Source organism: Leptosomus discolor, chromosome 10 (assembly GCF_034619465.1).
Source record: "Leptosomus discolor isolate bLepDis1 chromosome 10, bLepDis1.hap2, whole genome shotgun sequence".
NCBI classification, from domain to species: domain Eukaryota; kingdom Metazoa; phylum Chordata; class Aves; order Leptosomiformes; family Leptosomidae; genus Leptosomus; species Leptosomus discolor.
Genome location: NC_141400.1, coordinates 3,661,356 through 3,686,301, shown reverse-complemented (window position 1 = coordinate 3,686,301; position 24,946 = coordinate 3,661,356). Strand labels below are relative to the sequence as shown.

General features: G+C 42.6%; 1 protein-coding gene across 5 annotated transcripts in view; it reads left to right on the top strand.

The window, feature by feature from the left end:
* KCNIP1 (potassium voltage-gated channel interacting protein 1) overlaps positions 1-24,946 on the top strand; it is a 278,893-nt gene that overhangs the window by 238,441 nt on the left and 15,506 nt on the right. Inside the window, exons 2-3 of one of the 5 annotated variants that reach the window (XM_086471284.1) lie at positions 14,287-14,319; positions 22,606-22,730. In XM_086471284.1, the coding sequence (XP_086327410.1) occupies positions 14,287-14,319; positions 22,606-22,730 (158 nt within the window). Of the gene's footprint in view, positions 1-13,902; positions 13,947-14,286; positions 14,320-22,604; positions 22,731-24,946 lie in introns of those variants that run through there. The other 4 variants (XM_086471285.1, XM_086471283.1, XM_086471286.1 and 1 more) reach the window with 4 other exon arrangements.

Genomic DNA, 24,946 nt, shown 5'->3' with positions numbered 1-24,946 from the left:
AAAGGGGAATTGAAATTACAAGATGAAATCTGAAGCATTCAGAAAGGGAAGTTTTCCTTCTTTGTTCTTTACATGCTCCAGTTAAACTATTTCAAGCTAAATGTTTCTTCCTCCCTAAAATAAATAGGAGGGAGCACTTGCACAGACAGGTCAGGCTTCCCTAGGTGGATCCTAGAGCAGAAGTTCCCATCAGCACACAGGTTGTGGGATTTGGCTACCTCTTCCCTTTCTTGGTGGTCCCGTGACACCCTGGTGTCAAAGCCCAGAGCACAAGGGACAGAACCAAAGGGTTCGTCTGCACAAGCAGCTCTTCTGCTTGATACTGGGATGAGCTTACCCACGATGGCTTGTCCATCTAAACCTGTTTCTGGTGCCCCTTGCTCTGTTACAGTTTTGCTCAAATGAACTAGGCTAGAGCTGCCCAGAATATGTTGATGATGTTTCAGACAAAATACTCTAGTTTAATCGTGATCGTGTATGGAGTGGCTTTATAACTTATTTTTTTTACACTGTTCTTAGCAATGCTTTCCTATCTTTGTTTTGTACTCATTTGTGGGCTACTGTGTGATTTCCTTAAAACAGAATGGAAGAATCAAATTATGAAATCTAATACATTATAATGTTTTCACGGCTTCTTTAAAATCAAGTCACTGCTAAGAGCTGATAAGCCCACACGTGAGCGGCATTTGCTCCAAGTGACTGGTTTCCAAATCTTGCTCATATTGCCAGCCATTTCCCAGTACTCATGGGCTCTATATCTCCTCATCCTGGTTGCACATCTGTGTTGCTAAATGAAAGTAATCAGAGTCAGCATGAAAATTTAATAAGCTATGTTCTGGCACTGGTCATGTTCTCAATTGTGTATTTGTTTTCTGCCTGCAGAAGTCCTCAGATATTGTCAACCAGAACAGCTCCAGTGTTTACAAGCACTGATGTTTATTAGCCTCAAATCACTCTCTGGTGGTGGTATTCCAAAAACAGACCAGATCTCTGAATTTGCCAATAATTTTAGGGGGCTGATCAAGGTCAGGTCCCAGCCTGGGTAGCTATAAACCTCATGGCCACCTTCTTCCAGGCTGAAAATCAGTATGTTTCAGAAGCAGAAAGTTCTTGGACAAATCAGTGGAATTTCAAGCTTCTAACTTTAGCATGGTAAAGCTTTAAATAATTATGTATTTTGACTTCATGGCAACTTGTAGTTGGTTGCACCTACATCCTAGGCAGGGTGAGTCTTACAATGTCGAGACTCATGGCACTTCCTATTGCACTTCCAGGAGAAGCAGAGTAAAGACAGCGAAAAATAGGGGCAAGTTTTGGGCTTATCTCATTAACTTTTTGCCACAGGAACAAAGTTTTAAGGTTTCCAGCACGACTAGCTGGGGCAAGCTTTGGAAATTATTAAGCTATTGTCTGTTTCCTGAAACTTTCCTGTCTTGCCTAATGGGATTTCAGCTTCTTGCCTGTTTGCTTTTGTATATGGCAGTGGTATATTTGGTATATTGACTGTAGCAGAGTGATCTGTCACTGTATGTGTGGCAGGCTTGGGTCTTAGCTCGTATTTTATGGACTTGCTTACTGCTTGGTACCAATGTGTCTGGTCTTTTGTCCTTACTACCCCCAACCTCCCTGATTTCAATGCTTCTCAGTAGGACATAGAAACCCATGTGAAAAATCTTTACGTCTTCACACTGTGCGTGTATTTCTGTTTGCTCACACTAAGAAAGGCACAAGCGGCTCGTGGCACTTCCAGAAGGGATCTCCTCCCCGTGTTGAACCACTTAATGGTTACCTGCAGGCTTTCAGCAGACCACTGCAGGCTGCTGAGGCCTGAACTCCTGACTGAAGGGAAAGGCTTAGCTGGAAGCCATTTGCTCCCCTGAGTGCTACCTCTTAATGAAGAGTGTTGCCTCTTAATGAAAAGAAACCACTTTTTAGTTATTCTTACTCCCACCTCATTCCTAGGGGAGATGTTTTAAATGATCTTCTGCTAATTCTCTGAACACTTAAAACTGGATCAAGATGCTCCGGTGAGATTTGCTCTGCCTCCATACAAAATTTGAAGCTGCCTGCTGTACCCGTGGCTGTGGATGACCAAGGTTTTGCAGAGCAGCCCAGCGTGCGCTTACCGTCCTTGGGAGGAGTGGGTGCGCGGTGCTGCTCTGGATCGTGTCCTCTCTGTAGAGCAGCTCACAGCCGGGGAGAATAAGAAAGAGCCTGCCTTCAGCCTGGAGGACGCTCGTGCTGCAGTTCAGAGGTAGGAACACAGGGGAAGGTGAGGGGAGAAGAGGAACTGGAAGGACGGGGAGGGGTTAGCAGCCAAGTTGACTGAAAGAGCTGCTCTTGGGAGCCTCAACACTGACTGGTATGGCCCTGATGAAAGGGCAAGAGGATTTCTTGTAAGGAAATAAAATCTCTATTTGGTATCTTGAAACAAACTACTGCTTTCATGTTGGAGTCTTACTGACTGCAACGAATCTAGTGTGGTGGATGGGCTTTTTTTTTTTTTTTTAATTAACATCAGGAGCTGACATTTATTTGGATGAAGAGTTTCAGCGAGTTAATGCCCTTAGTACTGGGCAGTGTATGTGTAAAAGCAAGTACGTAATTTTTAACTGTCTGCATTCAAAATGCTTAAGTACAAGAATCAAAGATGTGGCTGAAGAATTTGAATGAATACATAGGTAATAAAGCAGCTCTGTCTCTGGGACCGAAAGAAGTACGTAGGCTGTGTTTAAAGAGACACTAGTGGCAGAAGTGTGTTCTGGGCACTGTCCATTTACATGGATGTTCTGAAGACCCACTTCTTGTTCAGCTTCTTGGCAAAACAGAAATTGGGACGCTAGTGTTTTTCATGAGCAAGAAGTCTGGGCGCTACTGGTTGCTTCCATCTATTGCCTGAGATCAGATCGACTTAAATGCTTGAGGTGTAGGTGCTGCCCTCTAACAGCGTATCTACAGAAATATAACCCGTGCCCACTGCTGGCTGTCAGCTCCCCCACAGTTGTATGCTGTGTATTTCAGCAGAAAGCCTTCCTACATGAGCAAATGCCTTTCAGTAAACTTTCCCATGTCCTGTGGAATAATCTAGATCTGTATTGGGACAATATTTTTTGAGCAGTTTCTTCTGTGCAAATACAGCTTAATTGGTACTTATATTTTGCTTAATTATGCTTCACATTTTGGAGCAATCTGCTCAATTTAAACACCGGTTCTGTGAAATGGCAAGAAATAAGCTTTTGGGTGATACTGTCTCATTTGGGTGGGATCTGTAGCATGTGTATTTAATAGTGGCGTTTTACTCCTCAATTCCACCTGAACCAAAACAGTTTGTACTTTTTCTAGTCTCTGGACAGGTGAATTGCCATAATGTGGTGGTAAGCTGTCCTGTCTGCTATTATAGGATGAAAACTGCTCCCAAATTCACTCCTCCTGGGGAAACTAGCATTGCCTTATAGTTATATGGCAAATTCTGTTTTACACACTGCTGTTTCCAAACAAGATTAAGTGCATGTTAAAAAACAAAACAATTTTTTTTTGCTTAATAAATGTGAGCAAACCCCCACATGTTTTCAGCTTGGGAAAATAAAGAATTCTGTTTCTGTTAAACAAACAAAGCCGACAAATAAACCTTCATTTTAAAAACTGAACAAACAAACCAATTGTAAGAAATTGAAACTTAAGGCCAAAGTAGAAATAGCAACTAATTTTTTTAAAAGATCTTTAGTGTGAAACTTCTGTTGTGCAGAATTCCAGTGCAGGTGCCTGGCTATAAGCATATATGTTACAGCTCTGCTCATTCACTGTGTAGTTCCCCAGTAATGAAATAAAAAATTTGGAAAAGTGGGTAACTTAACAGAAAAAAAGCTGCAAAGAGCCGTTGTACTGCCCGTAGACAGAGACAAACTGACCACAAACATGGTGGAGGCTTCTTGCCTGTATTACAATGAAATGTGAACATTTATGAGAAATGGAATTTGAAAGATTTTTGCAAAATGAAGTTTTCTAAACCACAATCAAAACTTCCATTTTCTGGAAAATAAGGCTGGGTTTTTTTTTAATTTATTTTCCCGGTCTGAAACGTCACCTTTGGGAGAGTGACATCTCCCACAGAACAATCTGAATTCCAAACAGCTCCAGTGCCCTGTTTGGGAGCTCAGCCCACGCTGCTGATGCACCCAAGGGTGGCTCAGACACCTCCTGCCCCTCCTGGCACCAGCAGTGACCGGCCCTCGGGCAGCGACGGACCCAGCGTGCTTTGGCTGACCTCCTCGGAGGCTGCTGCAGCAGTCTTGCGTACCTGTGGCTGCGTTTAGATGCTCGCACCGGGAGCCTGCAGCAGCGGCTGAGCACAGGCGTGCCTTTGGGAAGGCACGGTGAGGCTGTCCGTGAGAAGATCACGCACACACTCGTGCATGTACACACACGTTCTCTCGCTCCAGGAGAAAAGTTCCAGTCCAGGAAAGAAAAAACCAACTCGGATGAGGCTGCAGCTTTGTGATCATCTGCAATCACGACCTTAAACACTGTGTATGTGATTTGAGAGGGTCCATAATAAGGTTTTTATGTAGTTTAAGTTGTGTTTGTCCTTGCACCGTTGTCTATTCACCTTCGTCCTCCAAATGTCTGCTTAGTTCTCGTGTTCGTTCTGCAGCCAGTGCCAAGTGTATGCAATCCCACCTATTCAGAAGAGTGCCTCTGAGGGACAAAACAACTTAGTTTTTTACACTGCAGTTAAAACCTGCCTGAATGCACAAATACAAAATTCTTTTTCCCATAGTAACTCAAGGATAACACGTCCTTGAATTAGGCACTGAGCTAATTACTATTTCTGATTGCTTGATTCCCCTACATTATATATTCATTGATTATTGTTCTTCCAAAAGCCTTTTTCTAACTCAAAGCTAGAGCAAACCAATGTTCATGGAAATCAGTGCAGTAATAAATCAGGGACTTGAAGTGTCTGATTTGCTTTTCAATGAGAAAAAAAACATTGGCAGCAATAATTCTCGGAGAGACTAAGTCCATTTGTAATGCATTGTCTTGGCTCATCAGAGGTTTTTTGATGAATAACCTATTCCAAAAAAGAAAAAATATTACATTCAGTTACCTCATTTATAATTCAGAAGTCTCCTGTGACTACTTCATTTATTAAGTGCCCTCTAAAGAGTTTCTGATATTTCTTCTGAAAAAGCAGCACAGTTTGATGGCTTGACATGTTCTCATGCTTCTCCTCTTCCCTTGCTGCCTTGGAATCAAAGTCTTGCCTTGGTCCTGGCTCACCCTCCATTTTCCAGGCTGGGGAAACCCATTTTAGGCCAGTGCCTTGGTGCTGCTTACTTGAGGAGATGACTGCCTCAGTATCTTTTATTTTCCCTCTTCGCACCTTACCAAAACATGTGTGGGAGGCTTCCACCATTTTTTTTTTTTTCCCCCAGGCAATAATTACTGATCTAAACTTTAGTCTAGTGAAAGTACAGTAATACGTTTAAGCTGTTAGATTAATACTGTGAGTAGCTGTGGTAGGAGTTTTCTGCTGGGCTAGTTACCCGTTAATAAGAAATAGGTCCTCTGCAAAACTGGTGTTTCAGGATGTGGGGCTCTGTGCCCCTCACTGAAGCTGGGGCTGCCACTCTGCTGCTGCCTGTCACATCTCCAGCTATTAGACTGTCAGGGGAAGGGACATTTCCCTGCGGTTAGCCAGACAGTAATTTTTCAGGAAATAGGGTATGCCCTTTAACAGCAGATTTCTTCCTCTACCCAGGTGTGACTGCAAGTATCTCAGAGTAACCTCAGCTCTGTCCCAGGCTCCCTGTTTGCAATTCTCCTGGCAGAGGGGCAGCTGTAAACCAAATGCTTGTAAGCCAGGCCTGCCCAGGCATGCCACAGCTTTAGCACGCAGGGCAAGCTCCTCTGCTCCCCTCTGAGCACGCATTCTTGACAGCTAAAAAGGAAAGAATGGTCTTTATGCTTTGTTTCCTGCTGAGATGACAAACCTTTGGTGTAGGAACTGTCCCTGCTATGTATTTGTGCAATGGTGGGGCCCTGACTTCAGGATCACTGGTGTAACTGGATCAAGTCAAGCTCCAGAAGGGGAATTACCCTCTGTGAGCTCAGCTGGGTGGTGTAAAGGTCTCAGCCATGAACATTATTGTTCCCTGTGATGACGCTCAGCGCTATCCAGATTACATATCCAGATAACAAGCAAGTAAGTTTGTTATATTATACTTGTGCACATTAGGAAAGTACTTGGGCTCAAAATTTACTGAAGGTGTCTTGGGTGCAAAGCCATCAGCTCTAGATTGGGAAATGGAGTTCAGATTGCTGGAGACCAGAATGGGGCTTTTGGGAGTATCACTCTATGTTCATCTTGTTCTTTTTCTCTTCGCTGGGTTAGATGGATTTTTGGTCTGACCCAAGACAGCCGTTCTTATGTATCACCTTTTCCAATAAGAAAACACTGGAAAGTGTGAATAGATTGATAGAAATGAGAAAATGATTAGGTGAGAATAATGCTGTGAAAGGCTATTCCCAGGGCATGCTGTGCTAGACCGAAGTGCCAAGAACTGCAGCTTTTTGAAATGCTGTGCTTTTTTTTTGGTCTGCAGACGGGTCAGTACTTGGCTTTAGTTCTGCTGCTAGTTTGCACAGCAAAGGATTCTTGCTACCTGGAATTCAGCACCTGCTCCAGATCTAGAGAGCACCTGACTTTGCAGCACGGAAACAGCTCTAGTGTGAGCTCTCGTACGGAGCCTGAGGAGGTGAAAGTCCGTGAAGAGGAGCAGCACTAACGACAGGATTAACATGCCTCTGTCATGAATGCTCATCTCCTTTTTGGAAATCGCCCTGGGTTGCTCAGCTTGCTCTGTGAAAGACTACGGACAACTCAGGACAAGTTAGTGGTGTTGCTTTTGGAAACAAGATTAGCGACCACTTTGCATGTTGGTTCATAGCTGTTCCCTGGGGTTCACTTCACTTTTCTCAGGCTGATGCTGGTAAGGGAGATTAAGTGCTTTCTACCCTCTGCTAGCTGGGGTTTTCCCTGTTGTACCAGCCCTGAGTCTCCCTCTTTTCTGTGGTTACACTTTTCCACGTGGCTGATTCACTGCTCTTGTTAGGAAGCCTTGTGACAGAGCATGGCGTGAAAGGTGACTGCTTCCCTGCTTCGGAAGCCACGTGTCCACTTTTCTGGGTAAGGCAATGGATGTATAGATGTGTTCATACACCATCAGCCACATTAAACCTGATTTGTTATACTAGTGCTAGAGTCAAAAGGAAGCTCTGCAGCATGTACTGCCAGTAGCTCTGGGAATATGGCAAAGGAATCCGGTGCATCTCCTTCAGATAAGTCACTTGTGTTTATTTAGTCAGATGCGTGCTTGCCATCAGCTCTTTCTCTTGGTCATCTTTTGGCCTCATCACTCTGTTACTCTTGACTTCATTCCTTAGATTGCTCTTTGAAGTACTTGGAGTGGTTTATCAGCAAATACTGTGTTTTAAGCACTGCTTAAATAGCAACCTAAAAAACTTCAAGTCTTGAGAGAGTCTTTGCTATAACTGGCGTAGAGCTTTGTCTTACGTGACAGCACAGAACCGAAGCACGAAGGCAGATGCATTGACTGAATGCTAATGAAGTTGAGAGGGCTTGCATGGAGCTCTGGAAAGTGTGTCTGGATGTATAAGCATTATTATTTCCATTTTACTGATGAGGCTTTACAAATTGCCTGTACTCCTTCCTGGAGAGCTACTGAGGTGCAATCCATTCCTAAGGGCTTGCAGCATATTCATGAGCTGCTGAATGCTGTGAAACCGGCACTCCTGGTTGTAATGCATTATTGTGAGTAAATAACGCTGCTGATGCTGTTGGTGAGCATGACTAGGAGGCTGAAAGAAGCTATTGGTGTTGTCAAGCAAGATGGCTTTTAGGTTGCATTGCAATTTGTGTTAAACATTCCTCTTCAAATACCTGGGCTCTGCAGGCCGAGTCCTGCTAAGGATGCAAGAACTGATTTGCATGAACTGTTTTGTGTTTCCAGCAAGATACTGCAAGTTCTGCAAGTCTCCCCTTTCAGGGGAAACGGCGTGTTCTAATGTTTGTTTCTTTGATTCCCCTAAAGGGAAATGACTTATTGCGAATTCTGCTGCGAGGCCATTAATGTGCTGGGAGGATTTTCTTGCTGGGCTTGAGGTTTTATTCTGCAGGGCATCTGAGAAGGAGCAGAGAGTTGGGTTTTGGGGGGAGCGGGGAAAAAGCTCCATCATCTGTCCCCTTGCAGTCCTACAGTTTACTCATAGCCATGACTTACTAAGTGCCACTTAGTGTTTGAAAAGGATTGATTGTGGGTGTTTGTCCTTGGATTTAACTCTTCAGATCACCTTTTCAGGTCCTCTATGGATATAAAAATGTGTTTGAGACAGAGTAGAGGATCTCCTCTTCCAGTTCGTTACTGGTGGTTGGGAAAAAAAATTGTACAAACGGAAGCCTGGATTGCTGTTGGGGCAACTGAAGGATTTCTGGAAAACAGCAGAAAACATTGCACAACTCACAAGCAGTGTTGGTGGTAGTTTGGACATGGCTCTAGGCAGTGCCTTTGCCCTAACTCCAGCCCAGCCCTGAGCTCTTGAGGTCGAGCACCATGCAGATGACTTGGAGCACTGAAAACTGTTTTTCCGAAGTGCCGTGTCTGTGTGCTGCTCTGCACATAGCGCCTGTGCCCCTCAGTACACCCCAGCCCGGCCACCCACCAGACAAGGTGTTCAAGCAGATGTTCCAGGGTTTTAGTGTGGGAAAGAGCACACCTCTTAACTCATTAGACACTACCTAGAGCTGTGTCCAAACTGCCACCGACCTAAGAGACTGCAAGCTATACATCCACCTATTGAATTTAGATTGTTTATACTTGCGGGAGATAGCCTTTAACGCCCCAGAAAAGCACACAAAATAGAATTACTCTCAGAAGGTGACCGTATGTCAGCCTGAGCTGTCTTTTGTGCTGATAGGTTTGAAGTTGGAGAAGTGATGCTGAATGTATTCACAAGTTCATATTAACAGAGTGAAATGGGAAGTGCTGCCAGGTTTCCTGGCCTGTAAAATGTATTGCAGGAAATATATTTGTTTAACAAACCATACAAAAATTATTCAACTATGTAAATATTTTTCTTTTTGTATTTCTTTTCAGTTGGGAATCTCTGTGGTACCAAATGGTATTTCAAGGTCTTGCTTCAATGCTAAGTGATGTACTATGTTTCTTACAAAGCATGAAAAGAATCAAGAGTAAACTTCTCACTTCTCACATGAAGCTTTGTTTGTGGTGTAAATTGCTGTGTTATGACCATGTAAGGATATGTGATTTTTTTAAACAGTAAGGAGTAACACTGGTGACGCCACATCTGGAGTGCTGTGTCCAGTTCTGGGCCCTCCAGTTCTAGAGAGACAGGAAACTACTGAAGAGAGTCCAGTGGAGGGCTACGATGATGATGAGGGAGCTGGAGCATCTCTCCTACGAGGAAGGGCTGAGAGACCTGGGGCTCTTTAGCCTGGAGAAGAGAAGACTGAGAGGGGAGGGGACCTTATCTTATAAATATCTAAAGGTTGGGTGTCAAGAGTATGGGTCCAGGCTCTTCTCAGTGGTGCTCCGTGACAGGACAAGGGGCAACAGGCACAAGCTGGAGCACAGGAAGTTCTGCCTGAACATGAGGAAAATTGTTACATTAAGGGTGGCAGAGCACTGGAACGGCCTGCCCAGGGGGTTGTGGACTCTCCTTCTCTGGAGATATTCAAAACCCGCCTGGATGTGATCCTGTGTGACTTGCTCCAGGTGACCCTGCTTTAGCAGGGGGGTTGGACTAGATGATTTCCAGAGGTCCCTTCCAACCCCTACTGTTCTGTGACTCTAAGTGGAATGCGCTCATACTAGGCTACTCATCAGATCACTCAAAAGTGAGCAAGACTGAAGTGTACAAAATCCAACCCCGAGAGGCTCTTTGTACAGGTCAGCAGGAGGAGGGAGGGAGAGGCGTCTGGTTTAAGCGGGGGGGCCATGTTCACCTCAACATTCCCAGCCAGTGGTACCTTCAGCAGACACGATGGTAGTGCTACTCGGGTCTGTAAACAAAGAGGCTTCTTTCTGGGAGGCGTAGGAGCTGGAGCAGCTCTGCCTGGGAGCATGCAGCGAGAGGAGCCTTTACTTCTTCCCGTACCACAGCAACCATGCAGCTTGCCCTCCACTGCCACTAGGCAGGTACTGAGGTTTATTTTTTAATCCCCCCCCCCCCCCCCCAACTGCTCAGAGGAGCAGCAGACCACATAATTTGAGGAAGTTTTTCAGCTGACTGAACTAGAGTTTGCCAAGGGCAAAGAAGCTCCTGTTTTAGGCTTTTACTTGCCACCTCCATAAGAGATGTGACACAACTGCAGGGCAGTAGTTTTTCCACCAGCTCTATTATGTTTATGAAACAAATTTATTTTTTCTCTGAGGGCAGGGAGGTTTTGTTGGGGGTCCTGTAACTGAGAAAACAGCAGAGCTGGCTGAAAACAAACCTGGAGCTAAGGACCCATCCACTCAGTATGTTTGGCAGTGAGGGGTTTGTGCATAAAGCTGTTTTATATCTATTCTATTGAGTTCATTTAAATTCATTCTATTAAACAATTACTCTGGTTTAGAGACTAAAAAAAACTGCCTTCTAATTTTGAAAGCCTTCTCGATAAAAAGAGATCTAGGCAGATGTACCTCTGGCCAGCTGTATGTCCCATCGCACCCTACGGCACTCTAGTACTCTGGTTTCCTGAAAGTGAAACAAAAAGGAAAATATCTTCTTTATACCTTTTACCAGAACTCTGCTCCACAACAGGACTGGGCTTTGCGTTAAAATAAGTGCTGCCCTGTTTATTTTCTCAGATGATGGGAGCAAAGTCAAACACTAGCGTTGGGGTGTGTAATGGCTTCCCAGCCAGCACAATTGGGATGACATAAAATCCACTGTTGTGAACTTTTAGAGGGTTGGGCATGGGCACAAATAAAAAGTGCCATGCAGATGTCACAGGGGACGTGTGAACATCTGGTTAGCATTAGCATGCAGCTGCTGAAATAGGATTATGTAGCTGCAGATTCAATCTTTCTTTCTCCATTTTCCTGTCACTGCTTCCTGCATCTTGTTTTGGCACGTGCAAGGTTTGTGTTTGGTTTTCCTTCATCTTCCTTTACGCTATGAAGGAAAGAAAATATTTTAAGTCAAATTACATTGAAAAAACTGGATTTATATGGTTTAAGTGGAGTCTTACATTGGCTTCGCTACTGCAGTTTTGTTGCAGGTCACCCTGGTCAGGTTCATGCGGACGGTCCCGTTCCACGTGCACAGCCCTGACGATTTGGTTATGGCATTACCCGCTGTTTGTAAACAAACAACTGGCACGTGTGAAATAATCCTCGGAAATGGTGAACTGAGTTACTGCCAATTGCTTTTCCTTTCCATTAGTCTGTAGTTGCTCAGAAATTGCTCTGTTTCACTGCCCAAAGAGTAATCCATAACCTGGGGTTTTTAGGAAAAAAAATAAAATAAATTTTAAAAAAATTATAAGACTCCTCTTGGAAGAGATGACAAATAATCAAGGCCTCAGTAACTGCTTCTGCATGTTTTAGGAAGAGGTTTTATAAGTGGTTGTAATAACATTGTAGTTTCTCTTACTTGTACTATTCAATACGCTAAGTAGACGTAAGCGTATGAACTTGAGATGATGATTAAGAAGTTTTCTGTTGAGCTTATTGAGAAGTGCCATTTTTCAAAGAGCAATTCAGTGTTAAATAAAAAATACAGACTGTGAACCAAAAAACTTAGTTATAATTTTAATAACCTGGAAGGGAATTAATTTTCAGTTGAACCCTTGAAAGCTGACTCTATCAAGTTTTTCACAAATGAAGAAAAACGTATTGTTACAAGAAGCTTTTCTCTATTTCTCTTTTAAGGGCTTTTTTCCTGTCTCTGTAAAGATGAAACCATTGTTTATATCCAGAAGGTGTTATCTACAGTCTAAAGTTTTGATAACCCACAAGGTTACTCAATACAGAAAAACAGATCATCCTTCTCTTTTTTGCAGCACATCTATTGTCTCCCTGCTATCTGTTAATCATCTCTGGTGCATCTTCATCTTTTCAACCCAATGTATACAATGGGACCTCTCCATGTACTCTAGCTCGTTTTATTCATTGATTTCACCCTTACTAAATCAGGATGCTATTATCACGCTATCTCTAATGACTGCATTTACATCTCTTTGTTCTCATCAATGGAAATTAGTTTGCAGCCAGTGTTAACATGCAAATTTAGAACTATCCTTATTAGACTTGAAGTGGGAGATTTTAATTTTTTTTTCCTGTCCTCATGTTACCCAGCAAAGTGGGATTTCCCAAAGTGGGTGATTTCAGGGCTAATGGTTCAACTTCTTTTACTTCAGCAGAGATTCAGGGCCTTTTTAAGCAACCTGCTCATTCTCTTTATTTGTTGCAAACCTGTCTTGATAGATCAAGAAGGTTAAGAAGTAATGTGTTCATACCACATGTGGTGTTTATTAAATTCAACTAGTTGTTTTTATATGCTGTCAGTAAAGCTCCTAGTATGTACTACTGCTCTGTCTCCAGTATGTGTTGTGGTCTATGTATATGACTTAAATCCATGGTTGCTTGTAGGCTCTTTGCTCTTGAGACCAGCTTCTCTTGGAAGTATTCGTGAAGTTTCCGTTCAAAAAGGGAAAGTGTTGGAGGTATTTGTAGTCGTTGGTCTATGAATGATATCTGTGTGTGAGTAGTCAGTCATTCAGGACTCCGTTCCGTTATTGATTATCTCCTGTCATTGTCCTCAGTATCATCATCACTCTTGTGCTGCAGCAGCCAGCTGGAGCATCCACTGTGGTTCGTTTGCGTTGGTCTTGGTTTTTTCTTTAATTGATCCTTCCTCAGGCCAAGAACAGCTGAGCCAGAGTTAGCGAGGCCAAGCACCACAACTCAGCAATGCTGTCTGACCAGGCATTTCCTCATCGTGTAGGTGATGCTGTTCTCGTATTCTGCCAGTTTTGTCTGTGTGCAGATACTTTATGAAACTCTCTAATGGAGAGTAAATTCTCTCCATTCCTGCACCAGTTTACTATCCAGACCCAAAGACTTTTTCATTTCGTCTAGCTTTGCATCTGTTAAAAGCAAGCTGAAAATAAAAAGCTCAGAGTGAGAATAATGAAAGGAGGTTCATCTCCTCCCACAGCTTAATGCTGTTGCAATGCGTGTGGTGCATGCAAGCCTCCTTCTCAAATGTGCCAGAAGGAAAATGCATGCTCACTTCTAAACATGTTTATTTTTCATTATTTGATGGGAAGGTACTGCACGTGAAACCAGGTGGGCTCACTGATTCTTCCCAGGCAACAGCAGCAGGAGGCAAGATACTGTAGATGCGACGGTGTGGTGAGAGGGTGTTTGGGAAGGTTTGGGCAGCTGGAGGCACAGACTGTGTGGAAATGAAGGAAATAGATGCCAGATGGACTGAGGGCAGGAGCTGCCCAGGCTGGAGGTAGGGCCAGGGAGCTGCAAGACCAAAACTCTTGTGCCTTTTGCAGGCTATTGCAGATCATCCTGTGTACCCGGTTCTCACGTCAAAAGAAGCTGGTACCATCAGAAGCCATATACTTTTTTTTTTTTTACCTGATTTACTAATGAAATTTTCTCCCAGGGGACGTGAGGATAGTACGAAATGACCATATTGCAAGTGATGTGACTACAAAGAGCACCAGTTAGAGTCTTCCAGGCCACCTGAGACTTCTTCACTCTTACTAACCACTTTTTTTATTTCTAGAGCTGTCAAAGAGCTAAGCCACGGAGAGGAAGTAGAAGGCTGTGGACTGTTCTTGTTGCCCCTCAGCAGGCTTCAAACATTGCATGCTAAGTCCTCCTTGCCCCTTCGTCAGAGTCGCTAGGATGACTGCTGCATTGCTGTCTTGCTGGATGCATGGATGCTTGCATGGGTGCATGACTGCATGCATGCTTCCCTTCACATGCTGTCCTGAGTTTCATGGTCATGCAGGGGACAGCAAGCTCTGCCTTCCTTTCCTGCCCCTTGGAGTAAGGGGAAGAGGCAATTCAGGAATAAAATGGAAAATACACCTGGAAACAATCCTACAGTCTCTGGGAAAGGGGACCCTGCAGCATTTGCAGAACACATCCAGTGTCACCCTAAAATTAACAAAAGACAAAGCTGTGTATCGTTGTCACTCTCTTTTTGTTAAATTTTTTTCTTACTTTTTCCTAGACCCTGCCCGATGGTTTTACGTGTATCAGAGAGGTAAAATTTAAACCAGTTTGACTCTATCGGTCATATAATTTTTGTAGCAAAAGATTTCTTAAGCTAGAAAAGAGGTTCCTCCTGGCTGAGTTTATTCTTACTTTCTATGCTGGCAACAAAATTAAAGGTGCTTGAAAATTGCCCAGTTCCTGGGTAAGGCCGCAGCCTGGGGAGCAGCCGAGTCTATTCTGATGAAGGCAGTCTCAGCTTTTATTTAACCTCCAAGGCCTTCTGTGTGCTGTTCTTTATCGCATGACATGCTAAGTCAAGTACTTAGCAGTTCAGGTACTCGCCACGTAAAGTTTTGAGGTGGTATTAGTGGGAATTTCCCAAAAATCGACAGAGGGAAATGATTTTTCTAATGTTTCTAGTGGGTTTTTTTGCAAATTCACCTTTGAACAGCTTCTTGGTGCAAAGCGCTTGTCCCAAAAGCACGTTTTCTGCAGCATCCCCCAGCAAAGCACCCAGCAAGCTTCCAGTGGTTTTCAGTTTCACTTTCCCTTATAAATGTTGCCAGGTGATGAACGCTGATAGGTGGGAATGTGCAAGGAAAATTGAAAGTGTTGTCCCAGGTAAGGTCCAGTGCACTGGAAGGACACCCTGCTGCCTCCTGCTCTGGGAATGGCCACAGGAAAGCTGTTTCTAATGATGAGTAGACTTAATACGGTGCCTGCAGAAATATTTAAAGTAGAATTTGATGTTGTTCTGTAGCTCATGTTCAGATCATTGTCTCTGGTCTTAGTTGTGTGCCAGAAAGACATTTTGGAGGTACCCATGGCCACTTGACTGTTCCTGCACCTCCTTTGTCAGAGTGTAACCTTGTTCTAGCTTCCCTATATACAACTGTGAAACTCATTAGAAGAGTAGAGGCAGAGGAAAGTATTTATACATGACGTTTTGCATAGATCATTGCAAGGATTAGCCAAGAAGTCTTAAAATTCTGGTTTTTTAATTAGATCTCAATTTTGTACACTTTTGGGTTTTCACGTAGCTTTTCTCTGCAACTGGTAGTGTTGCAGGTTCACACAGGCAGAACAACCTTGCTAAGTTTGGCTGTCTGTGTAATGAATTTGATGTTGCTGATTCAGTGGTGAAAAATGGACCTGAAGGAGTCAAAAAATCATTTCAGGAAAAGGGAGTGGATCAGGAGACATCAGTTCCCTTTTGTTTTATTGGCTGGAAAGAGTCCCTTTGATTTGGAAATTGATCTCCGGCCAGGCAATAATATTAATAATAATAATAATTTATTAATAAAGGACTGATCCATTTTAATTAAATGGATTTCATATTTGATACATCAGTAGGTGTCTTAGTGACATTTTTCTATTGATATTTACCATGAGCAGATTTTACTTACTCCTTTTTTAGGATCCACAGATGTGCATGTACATGTCTTTAAGTTCTCGCTGAGCTGTCATTCTGCCACGCTAGCCTTGTTGATTTGCAAGTATTTGCCAGATGGGGTCGCTTAAAGGCTAACACTTAGATTTTGTCTTGGTGGAAGCACATGGAACTGTACAGAACTATTTTGACTGTTCCAGATAGTGGAGCTGTACTTGGTACCTGCCTTTCCCTGGGGATCTGCAACCACAGACCTCGCAGGACTTCGCAAAAGCAGCATTTCCTCCAGCTCCCGCTTACACCGGTGGGAGGGAACGCTGAAGCTGATGTGCAGGGTCTGCGTCAGTAATGCAGCTCTCGCCTGACTCCCATTCCCACAACTTTCTGCCGTAATGAGTATTTACGGATTCAGGTCTTTAGTTATTTCTTTTCATGAAATTTTCAAGTATTCACAATTGGTTTCCCACAGGCAGGATCTATTTCCTGCGAGATCTGCCCAAGCAAGTATTCTGTCTGGAGATTAATTTCAAAGATGTTGTGGATAAACTAGAGTTATTTTTTTTCTTCAGGTCCTTTCTCTGAAAATATAGCTAATGTTTTTTTAATAAAAAATAAGATGCAGTCTAATAATTCTTACACATAATTTAATCCCCTTCTTCTGTATTTGTAAAATTACCCAGTTGATCTAATGCTTGTCAGTTTTACAATTAACACTGGGCACATTAGCTGTGTTTTACATCTTGATTTTTCTTCTGTCACACAAAGGTGAATTTATAAGCAACATGTTTTTAAAATCCTCCCATTAGCCACAGAGCCTGGCGTTACACGGTTTCACCTTGCAGCCTTTGGAAGCAAGGGACAGAGTCATTTGCATTTTTATTAAATCATCATTTACACTCTCCCTTTAAACCGTGTTTTAGGCCTTGGGTTGTCCTTGGCCAGCCCTGACAACGTAATGAGACATTGCTCTTGCTTTTTTGCCAGGCACATGCGTTGGAGGGCTAGAAACGCGGCGATATTTTAGGTGGCTGCTGTGGGAAAGACGTTTGATGTTTCTTGTGTTTCACAATGGAGTTTGGCCCAGCGAAACCAGCCCTGTGCTTTTGTGCAGGATGTTGCTTGTGTAGAGGCAGCTGCCAGCAAGAGGAAGGACAGGCAGGTTAATAAATTTGGGCCCCAGGGCTGTTCAAAACCAGAGCTGAGGAAGCAGCTAATAAATAACACACAATTGTTTCCTATTTTATAGTACACAGCTACAACTTTGGCATTGTCTGTGCCCAATTTAAGCCGTTTGTTTATGAGGAAAGGACTGTTGGATCTGAAGAATATTGCTTGGGCATTTTGATATGGAAATAGGTCGCTAAAGAAAATACTAGAAGATGTGCTGTCAGCAGAAGATTTTTAGGGCTCAGCTTCTGTGCTGAGAGCAGCACGTCGTCTGTCCTCGGCTGCTAGTGCTGGCAAGGCAGTGACTGGGTCTCTGCAATTTAGGAGTTGGGTTTGGGCAGTGCCTCGGTTCATGTAGCTGTCTTGTGTGTACATTGCATTACCTATGCATTTTTAAGATAAACTGACGGTGAAACAATGTTTTCCATAACATGGCAGATAAATGTGCTTGTGTCCAATGGAACAGAATGATCTAGAGAAGTAAGATACTGGAGCTGGTCTTTTTCCTTCAAAATCAATGGATTTCTTGTCTTTGTAACGGGTAAGGAAAGGACTGAGTCCCTCTGCCTGGTTCCGTGATGGAGTGTAGTAGTCAGCTGTGGTCGAAAACCTGCTTTCCATAATGATGAAACAATTTTGTCCATAGGCATGTAGATGTACAAGACAGCTTTTTACATGAACAGGCTTAAATTACTTCAGTTTATCACTTGGAGAAATGCAAATTCTGTTCAGCAAAGTTTACAGCAGTGAAACACAGGGCCATTTGCAGGCAGTCTATGTATGGAAATCTTCAAACTGTAAAGATAACAAAAGGTAAAATTAGAACAAATACGAAAGGATGTATAAACCAAGCTTTGTTAAGTAATTTCCAAAGTGTATTCAGTTAAAATATTGACCTACTCTAATGAAAATTCATTCTCTGTTCTTGAGAAAGCAGCAGAGAAATGAAATACAATATCTTTCATTAGCAACAATCTATAAAATATGCATGTACATGCAAGTCTGTCAGGATTATTTTTCTTTGTAAAGGGAAGCCACTATTTATTTTGTCTGATATACAAAATGTGCCTATCCTGTGGGCTAAGCAAATAGAGATTGTTTTGCACAAAAATGCAAAGCTAATAACTATTATAACCTGGACCTACTTTGGAGTAAGATTACCGCAGGCACTTCTACCAGACCCAGACTTCATACCCTGCTATTAAAGCAGCCGTAAAACTGTGGCCAGAGACAATTTCTAAAGAAATTGTCTTTAGACCGGCTAAACAGTGCAGTGATCTTAAGCCTGGGACACAACTCACTGCAGCTGTCTGGTTTGGAAGGGATTAATCCAGGGAAGATTTCAACAAGTGCTGGAGCTACAAAAAAAAAGAATAAATTATCATTTATCAATCCCTGCAAGCAGAAACCTCCTGCTTTAGTTACTGAGTCCACCTAATCGGTAACCACCGGTAACTCAACAAACAAACAAACAAAACCATAAAAATCACGCTTTAGATCCAGAATAATAACTTTGGACCCATTTGCTAAGGTTCAGGCTTTCACTAATCAGCTCTATGGTACCCAGACCCTGAGGTGAGTGTCTCCACCAAGCAGGGCAGGGGCTTAGCGCCAGCTCAAAAGGGATGCTGTAAGCGACAGCGGCTTGTCTCACTCCTCACCTGAGCTGGTGCAGTGCCTGCAGTCAGTCTCTAGGTCTGTTGGTGCACTTGCAAGTCGAAAAAATCAGTGGCATGCCTCTTTCCCACGCTCAGGGAAGAACATTATATTAGATAAAATATCTTAACGTCATGCTTTCCTAATAAAACTTTAAATTTCCATGTGGGTATCTATATATATATGCTTTTGCTTGTACTCACCACCATAAAGTGAGCTTCAGTTTAATAAAATTGCGGTGTTTATAAATGCAAGGGCTCATATTTCGTACAGTGACACCCCTGAAGAGCTGGGAGGGACTGAGCCAGTGTGGTAATGAAAATGTAAATAAGAGAAATACAATATACGTGACAAAAGGCAAGGGCATATGAGGAAGTTCCAATCTCCTTTTTTGCCTCTGAGGTTACTGTGGTTGATTTATAGGGTGTCAGAGAATGGAAGAAAGAAGTTTAAAAGAGCTGGCTTAAGAAAAAACACTGAAAGAAACAACGACAAAAAAAAAAAACCAACTTCGTTGAGTTCCAAATTGAGTTGGAAACGATTGATTTGCACAGAAGAGCAGTTTGTGTCCATAGGTGTCTGGGTCCAGGTACCTCCTGCTCCAAGGTCTGTGCTACACCCACCCGCTTCCTTTTGCCAGGAAGGGAGGAGGGATGAGCAGAGGTGTTGCTGAAGGGAAATCTTTGAATCTGGGATGACAGCTGGGAAAAGTGTAAATGTAAATATCTGATTAGTATCTGATGAACACAAGGGAAGGGAGTGTTTGATCTGTGAGGTCTCTTAATGTGAAGGAGTTACTCCTGAAATAAGTTTCATCTTTTAAAACAGGTATTATCGTGAAATCTTATGGAAAGTAGCCGTTTGTTGGCAAATGATAGACAAAATGACCTAACAAGCCTGTCTTGTATTTATTTTCTGTGGTGGGGTTCCAAGAAATGCCCAGGACTGCTCTGTTGCGTCAGGGCATGTTCCACTGAAGGAACAATTTCTACCATTTTTAGAGTATGTTTACTGGAAAACCGTTGGTCTGATGTCATTTTGAGTGCTCCCTTGGCCAGATCTACAGCTTCAGAGGGTTTTTTTGCTACGTTTCAAAATGTTTCCCTTGGGAAAGGAAGAGGAAGCAGATGAAAGGATTAACCCATAGGGAACCATCAGATCCTCTTCAGAGGCAGAGATTAGTGCTGGTTCTGGAATAGAGAATAGAAGAGAAAAAAATAGAGCATCCCTTTGAAAGGATGAATTTTTCATAATTTCCTTTCTGCAGTTTTTTAGAGCAAAAAGCCACATTTCTCAGCATGGGAAATAGAATCAAATCTACAACAATAATCTGGCTTATTTTTAACATAGAAGTATCTGCCCAGTGGGACCAAAGCTCATGAGCTGATTGTTGGAAAAACGTATCCTTGCAGGACAAGCTGAAGAAGATGAATTGCACTCCCTTGAAGTAATGATTCACTGAATGAGACCAGTATTGTCAAAAGACAGTATATCGTTATTAAATTACAGTGTTCACCAACTAATATTTTATTTAAGAATATTTAAAAAAATAATTCCAAGACACTAATTTAGGGTTTGCTTATATAAAGGACATCTGGATAAGCCATAGAACTACTAGTTTTGAGCCGTAATTCTGCAGATTTTGTTTGAAGCTATCATGGAACTATAGATCATGTTTTCCATGAGTGAGACCTTTTTCTTTAGTTACTTGGTTTTTAGAATACTAATACAAATTCCAATAAGCGTTTTGGAAAATTGGTTGCTTAAGAAGGAGCTGGGGAAAGTATATGGCAAATAAAATACCCTCAAAAAAACCCAGTCATATCAAGATGCTTTTGCAAAGAGTGTGGCTTTTCTCACCTGGCTCTTTCCTGCCTCTGTAGAAACCACGTGAATCTCCACATTGCAGGAGTGTAAATAAAACCAAGTATCACAGTATTCCAACACACTGGCTTCCCGCATTAGCCTCACCACTTTCATGAGGTTGGGTAGATCTTTTTTTTTTTTTCCCCTCTCTGTTGAATAATATGACAGGATATAAAGACTAGATGGCCAGTACTTTACACTTACATTTTATATTTACTGAAGTTGTAAAGAACTTTCAAGTGAGTCAAACAATAGGAAATGTCAGTGAAAAGCTGGACATGTTTAACCGGTTCCAGAGCAGAGAAAGGCCCAGAGCCTAACCTGCTTATATACTGCACAGCACAAAACGCATGGCGCTCTGTGGAAAAACGAAATGACTGTCAAGATTGTCTGTAAACTGCTTATTGCACAGGGGGACAGCAGGGAAATGCAGGAGAGCAGTCTGGGGTTACGTGCGTTTTGTAAAGGGTTTTAGGTAGCTTATGGTTAACCAAAGATAAACAAAAAGATATTTCCTGTACAATGTACGGAGTGTGGATTAGTGATGAGTCTCCCTAACCTGGCTCCCTTCTAAATGGATTTCCTCTCCTTTTTTCAACCACTCATTCCCCTTCTCTCATTTTCTTCCCCACTTTTTTCTCTCTCTACAGTTTCTGCGTTCTTTCATTTTGTAGCATACGTTCTCTTTCAAAGAAAATGGCTTTTCCCCCTTATTTCATATTCTCTCTTCTTTTTTTTTTTTTTTTTCCTGTAGCAGACTTCCTTTTTCATTTCCTTTTTTCTAACAGGAGCTATCATTTCTAGACTCTTCATTTTCCCTTTGTGTGAAGAAGATGGCTGCTTCAGACCTGTTCTGGCCACTTGCCAGTGTTCAGTAATTTTTTCTGCATCACAGAGTTGTGATACTCTCCTTCTGCCCCATGCTATTACAGTCTCTTACCTTTATTCCCTTGCTGTGCAAGTGACTTGAGCACCGTATTTAGGCATGCATTTCACAGCTCAAGCCCCACAAATGCTGACTATGAAGCTTCAGACACAGTGGATTAGGAGGATGGCTGAGTTCACCGATATTTCAAACTGATTTCTTAATACTGAAACAACGAACCACTGTTAATTAACTGTTATCACCCACGTGCATTCTCCCTTACTAAGGTTCATATATATATGTACAGAATTAATTAACTTACAAAAATACAGCTTTAGTCTGGTCTGTCCTTTGACTAAGACAGTCTACTCTAAATTCATGCCTTTTTGCTATTCAGAGGGATTCCATTTCCTTGCACATTTCTCATGAAATCCTTGGTTTTCAGCAGGCATTGCTGTATTATATTCAATCCCAGTAGCCTTAAATATTGTTACAGGGCATAAATTGTGCATTTTTTATAATAAGGAGAGTGTTATCTTTTATGCCAAGCAACTTCTGGATGTAGATGGGACTTTCATGTCAGCTGGGACCTGCATCTGTTCCTTGACGTTTAGAGTATCTCAAACTGATGTACACGAAGTATCTGTATATATTTGGGCATTACCTACATTGTTGGGGAAATGGGCTTGACAGGTAAAAACATGCATCAGAAAAGAGGTCAGATTACAGCAATATATGTCTCAAGTATTTTTGTTCTTTGTGGGAGAGCATTCTCTTGAATAAAATGCACATAATTTTTTTTCATTTCTTATCTTTTTCCTCCAAAAGTCCATGCAAATGCAGGCTGGATTCATTCCAGACTCAGCAACTGTGGACATCATTTGAATTTCTCCTAGGATTAAAGTGACCTTTAGTGTCTCTGTAGCAGGCGTTTTGGTTAGCATGCAGAGTTTCCCTCGCTGTTTACCCTCAGTATAATGTCATTGTCTAATATGCTTAAGCGTGTCTGTTCTCTTGCTTATATTTGCACAGCTTTCTTTAAAGCTCGTGCTTTGAAAGGCCTATTCCTCCATGCTGTTTCAATATTTAGATAAGAAATATCTGGTGTTGCCTTTTGGAGCAGTGTATCTGCTGCCTGACCTTCTGTTCTCACCACTGCTTTCGGCACTGTGAACGGGGAGTTAATTGGCAGCCCAGTAAGAGTTGTGACCTGTTGCTTTACTCGTACGGCTTTTATTTTGCTTTCAAGAGGCTGAAAACAGTTATACAGATCAGTTCTCTTGGTGGTTTCTTTTGACTTTGTTGCTCTTGAAATCCAGTCCATCCTATCCATCGTGTTAATAGGGCAAAGTTAACAACCAAAACAAATATTTTCTTGTCTTCTCTTTCAGATAAAATTGAAGATGAATTAGAAATGACTACAGTGTGCCATAGACCCGAAGGACTGGAACAGCTTGAAGCACAGACCAATTTCACTAAAAGAGAACTTCAAGTGCTTTACAGAGGATTTAAAAATGTAAGAACAATACTGCAGTGAACCAAGTCTAGTATGTACGTCCCCACCAGCCTCAACTGCTCAGCTGCATTTTGTATCATTCCCCTGCTAAACGTTAGTTGTGTTGTGCTAGATCTCCCCTACAACAGCAAAATGAGCACAATCTGCCTCTCCATCTAACATTTATGACACCATAATCTGCCTAAAACTGGGTTTGGATGAATATTTGGCACGTAATAGTCTCATCAAATTTGTTCCCCAAATGTCAGTAAGCACGCTGCCATCTTCTCACCTGTGCCACTACTTCAAGATAACCTGACAATGTTTTTATGGTTACTTAATTCTTCCTGTCAGCTCCTCATGTTCAAATATGAGCAGTACTGTTTGCTTGTGATTAGCCGCCCAGGATGTGGGGGTTTTATCCTTTCTCTCGCTGGAGAAACCTTGCTCTTTTGGCAGTGTGATGTTATTAGAGCCGTTAGAACTATAAGGTCCTGCATAAGTAAGGAATAACACTGGAGTGGCAGGAGCCAAAAAGAAATCAAAAGTAAACAGGTCTCAAGACTGAGGAGACAAAAGAGAGGCAGCAGATTGAGGTGAAGGCAGGAAAATGCCAGTTGGCGTGACTGGGTGCACGGAACAGCACCGTGCTCCTCGTTGTGAACCGCTGCTCCGGCCATATTCTCCCTGGTAGCCGGGAGTCTGCGGCTCCAGGAGCCTCAGCTTCTAGATCACCTGCTGCCTCCTAGGGACTCATCATAATAAATAGAAACAGATAGGGAATTTTGAGGCTACGTGGAGCAGATGTCTTCTAGACCTTGAAGAATGAATACTCATTACATGGTTGCCTGAGGGTCTGGATTTTGTCACCCAGGTGGTTCGTGCCAGCTGATGTTTTTATGATGATTAATTGATCGGTATTGAGCTAGCTTAATAAACAGTGTGGGGTTTTAAGTCGTCTTGCAGGACAGCTCCAGAGTTTCAGCTACTGTCGCAGTGAAATGCTGAAACTTGGAAAGAGAAAGTCGAGTCTATTAGGTAAAAACTTTCCAAAAGAAAGCTGAGCTACCTTAAATACAGGCGGCATTGAGGGAAAAGTGCTGGACATTGAGAAGGGCCTTTCTTTCTGATAGATTCTTGAAATTTGATTGAATCGCATCTCCAGTGTATACTTGACTTCTCCAAGGAGTGAGGTGGTTTCATCCATTATTTCACTGCTCACCTAAGTGGGTCAAGGCACAGCTCAGCTTTCTATATTTTTGTTTGGGGTGTGTGTTGTATTTGTACAGCCTTTGCTGCATGGAGGAGGTCATTTCATGCGTGAGGTTTTCTAATCGCTGAAGACTGATATTCCGAAACCTCTTCGTGCTTTGGGCAGTTGGCAAGAAATCATATGACGTTTGAGACAAAGCTTGACAGGTTAACGTATGGCATAATATGACATGACTGCCTACAGCAGGAGACTAAACTCAGAGTTCTTAACCACAGTTTTGCTAAGATCTCTAAAATGCTTTCTGTATGGCTGTGTTTGGTGGGAATCCTTCGTGGGAAGCATTGCTCCATGCTGAGAGGAGGAGTGGCAGTGCCAGCAGCTACAATGCAAAACAGAGAGGCAGCCTTGCGGCTCTTTCAGCTGATACGACATTTACCATTTGCCCCTCCCAATATTGCTGTCGCTTTGCAGTACAGAAGCATTGCCTCCCAGGGCAAGAGTGATAGACATAGGGCATTTAGTTTGTGACATAAACACTTCCCGAAGACCTCACTGAAAGTCTCGGCATCCGTTGGCAGTGCTGGCAAGATCTTGTTTTAGATCAGGTTGTTAGGACAAAGCCGGCTGTTTTTCTCCAGCCGCTGTGCACCCGATGTGTATGAAGCTTTAATATCTAAAGTTTTAATTTAAATGAAAGGGCCGCTTTAGCATTTGTAGCCTGTAAATCATGGTTTCAATGGGATGAGTAATTATGCACAGCAGGCAAACCGACTCAGCTGTTACCATATTTGCTATTGTACCAAACCGTCTGCTTTTTGGGATGGCGTTACAGTGCCATCTGGAGATTCAAAATCCCTGTGGGAATACACGCATTTTCCTCTCTCCGGCTTGTACTTACTGCTTGCTCTCAGGGATTGCCCAGGTCCTGTTTAATCATGAGGCAACACCTGGATAATCACCGAGCCATTTACAGACACTTGCAAGGGACACAAAGCGAATGAGGCCCCGCTCAGCTGCAGTCACA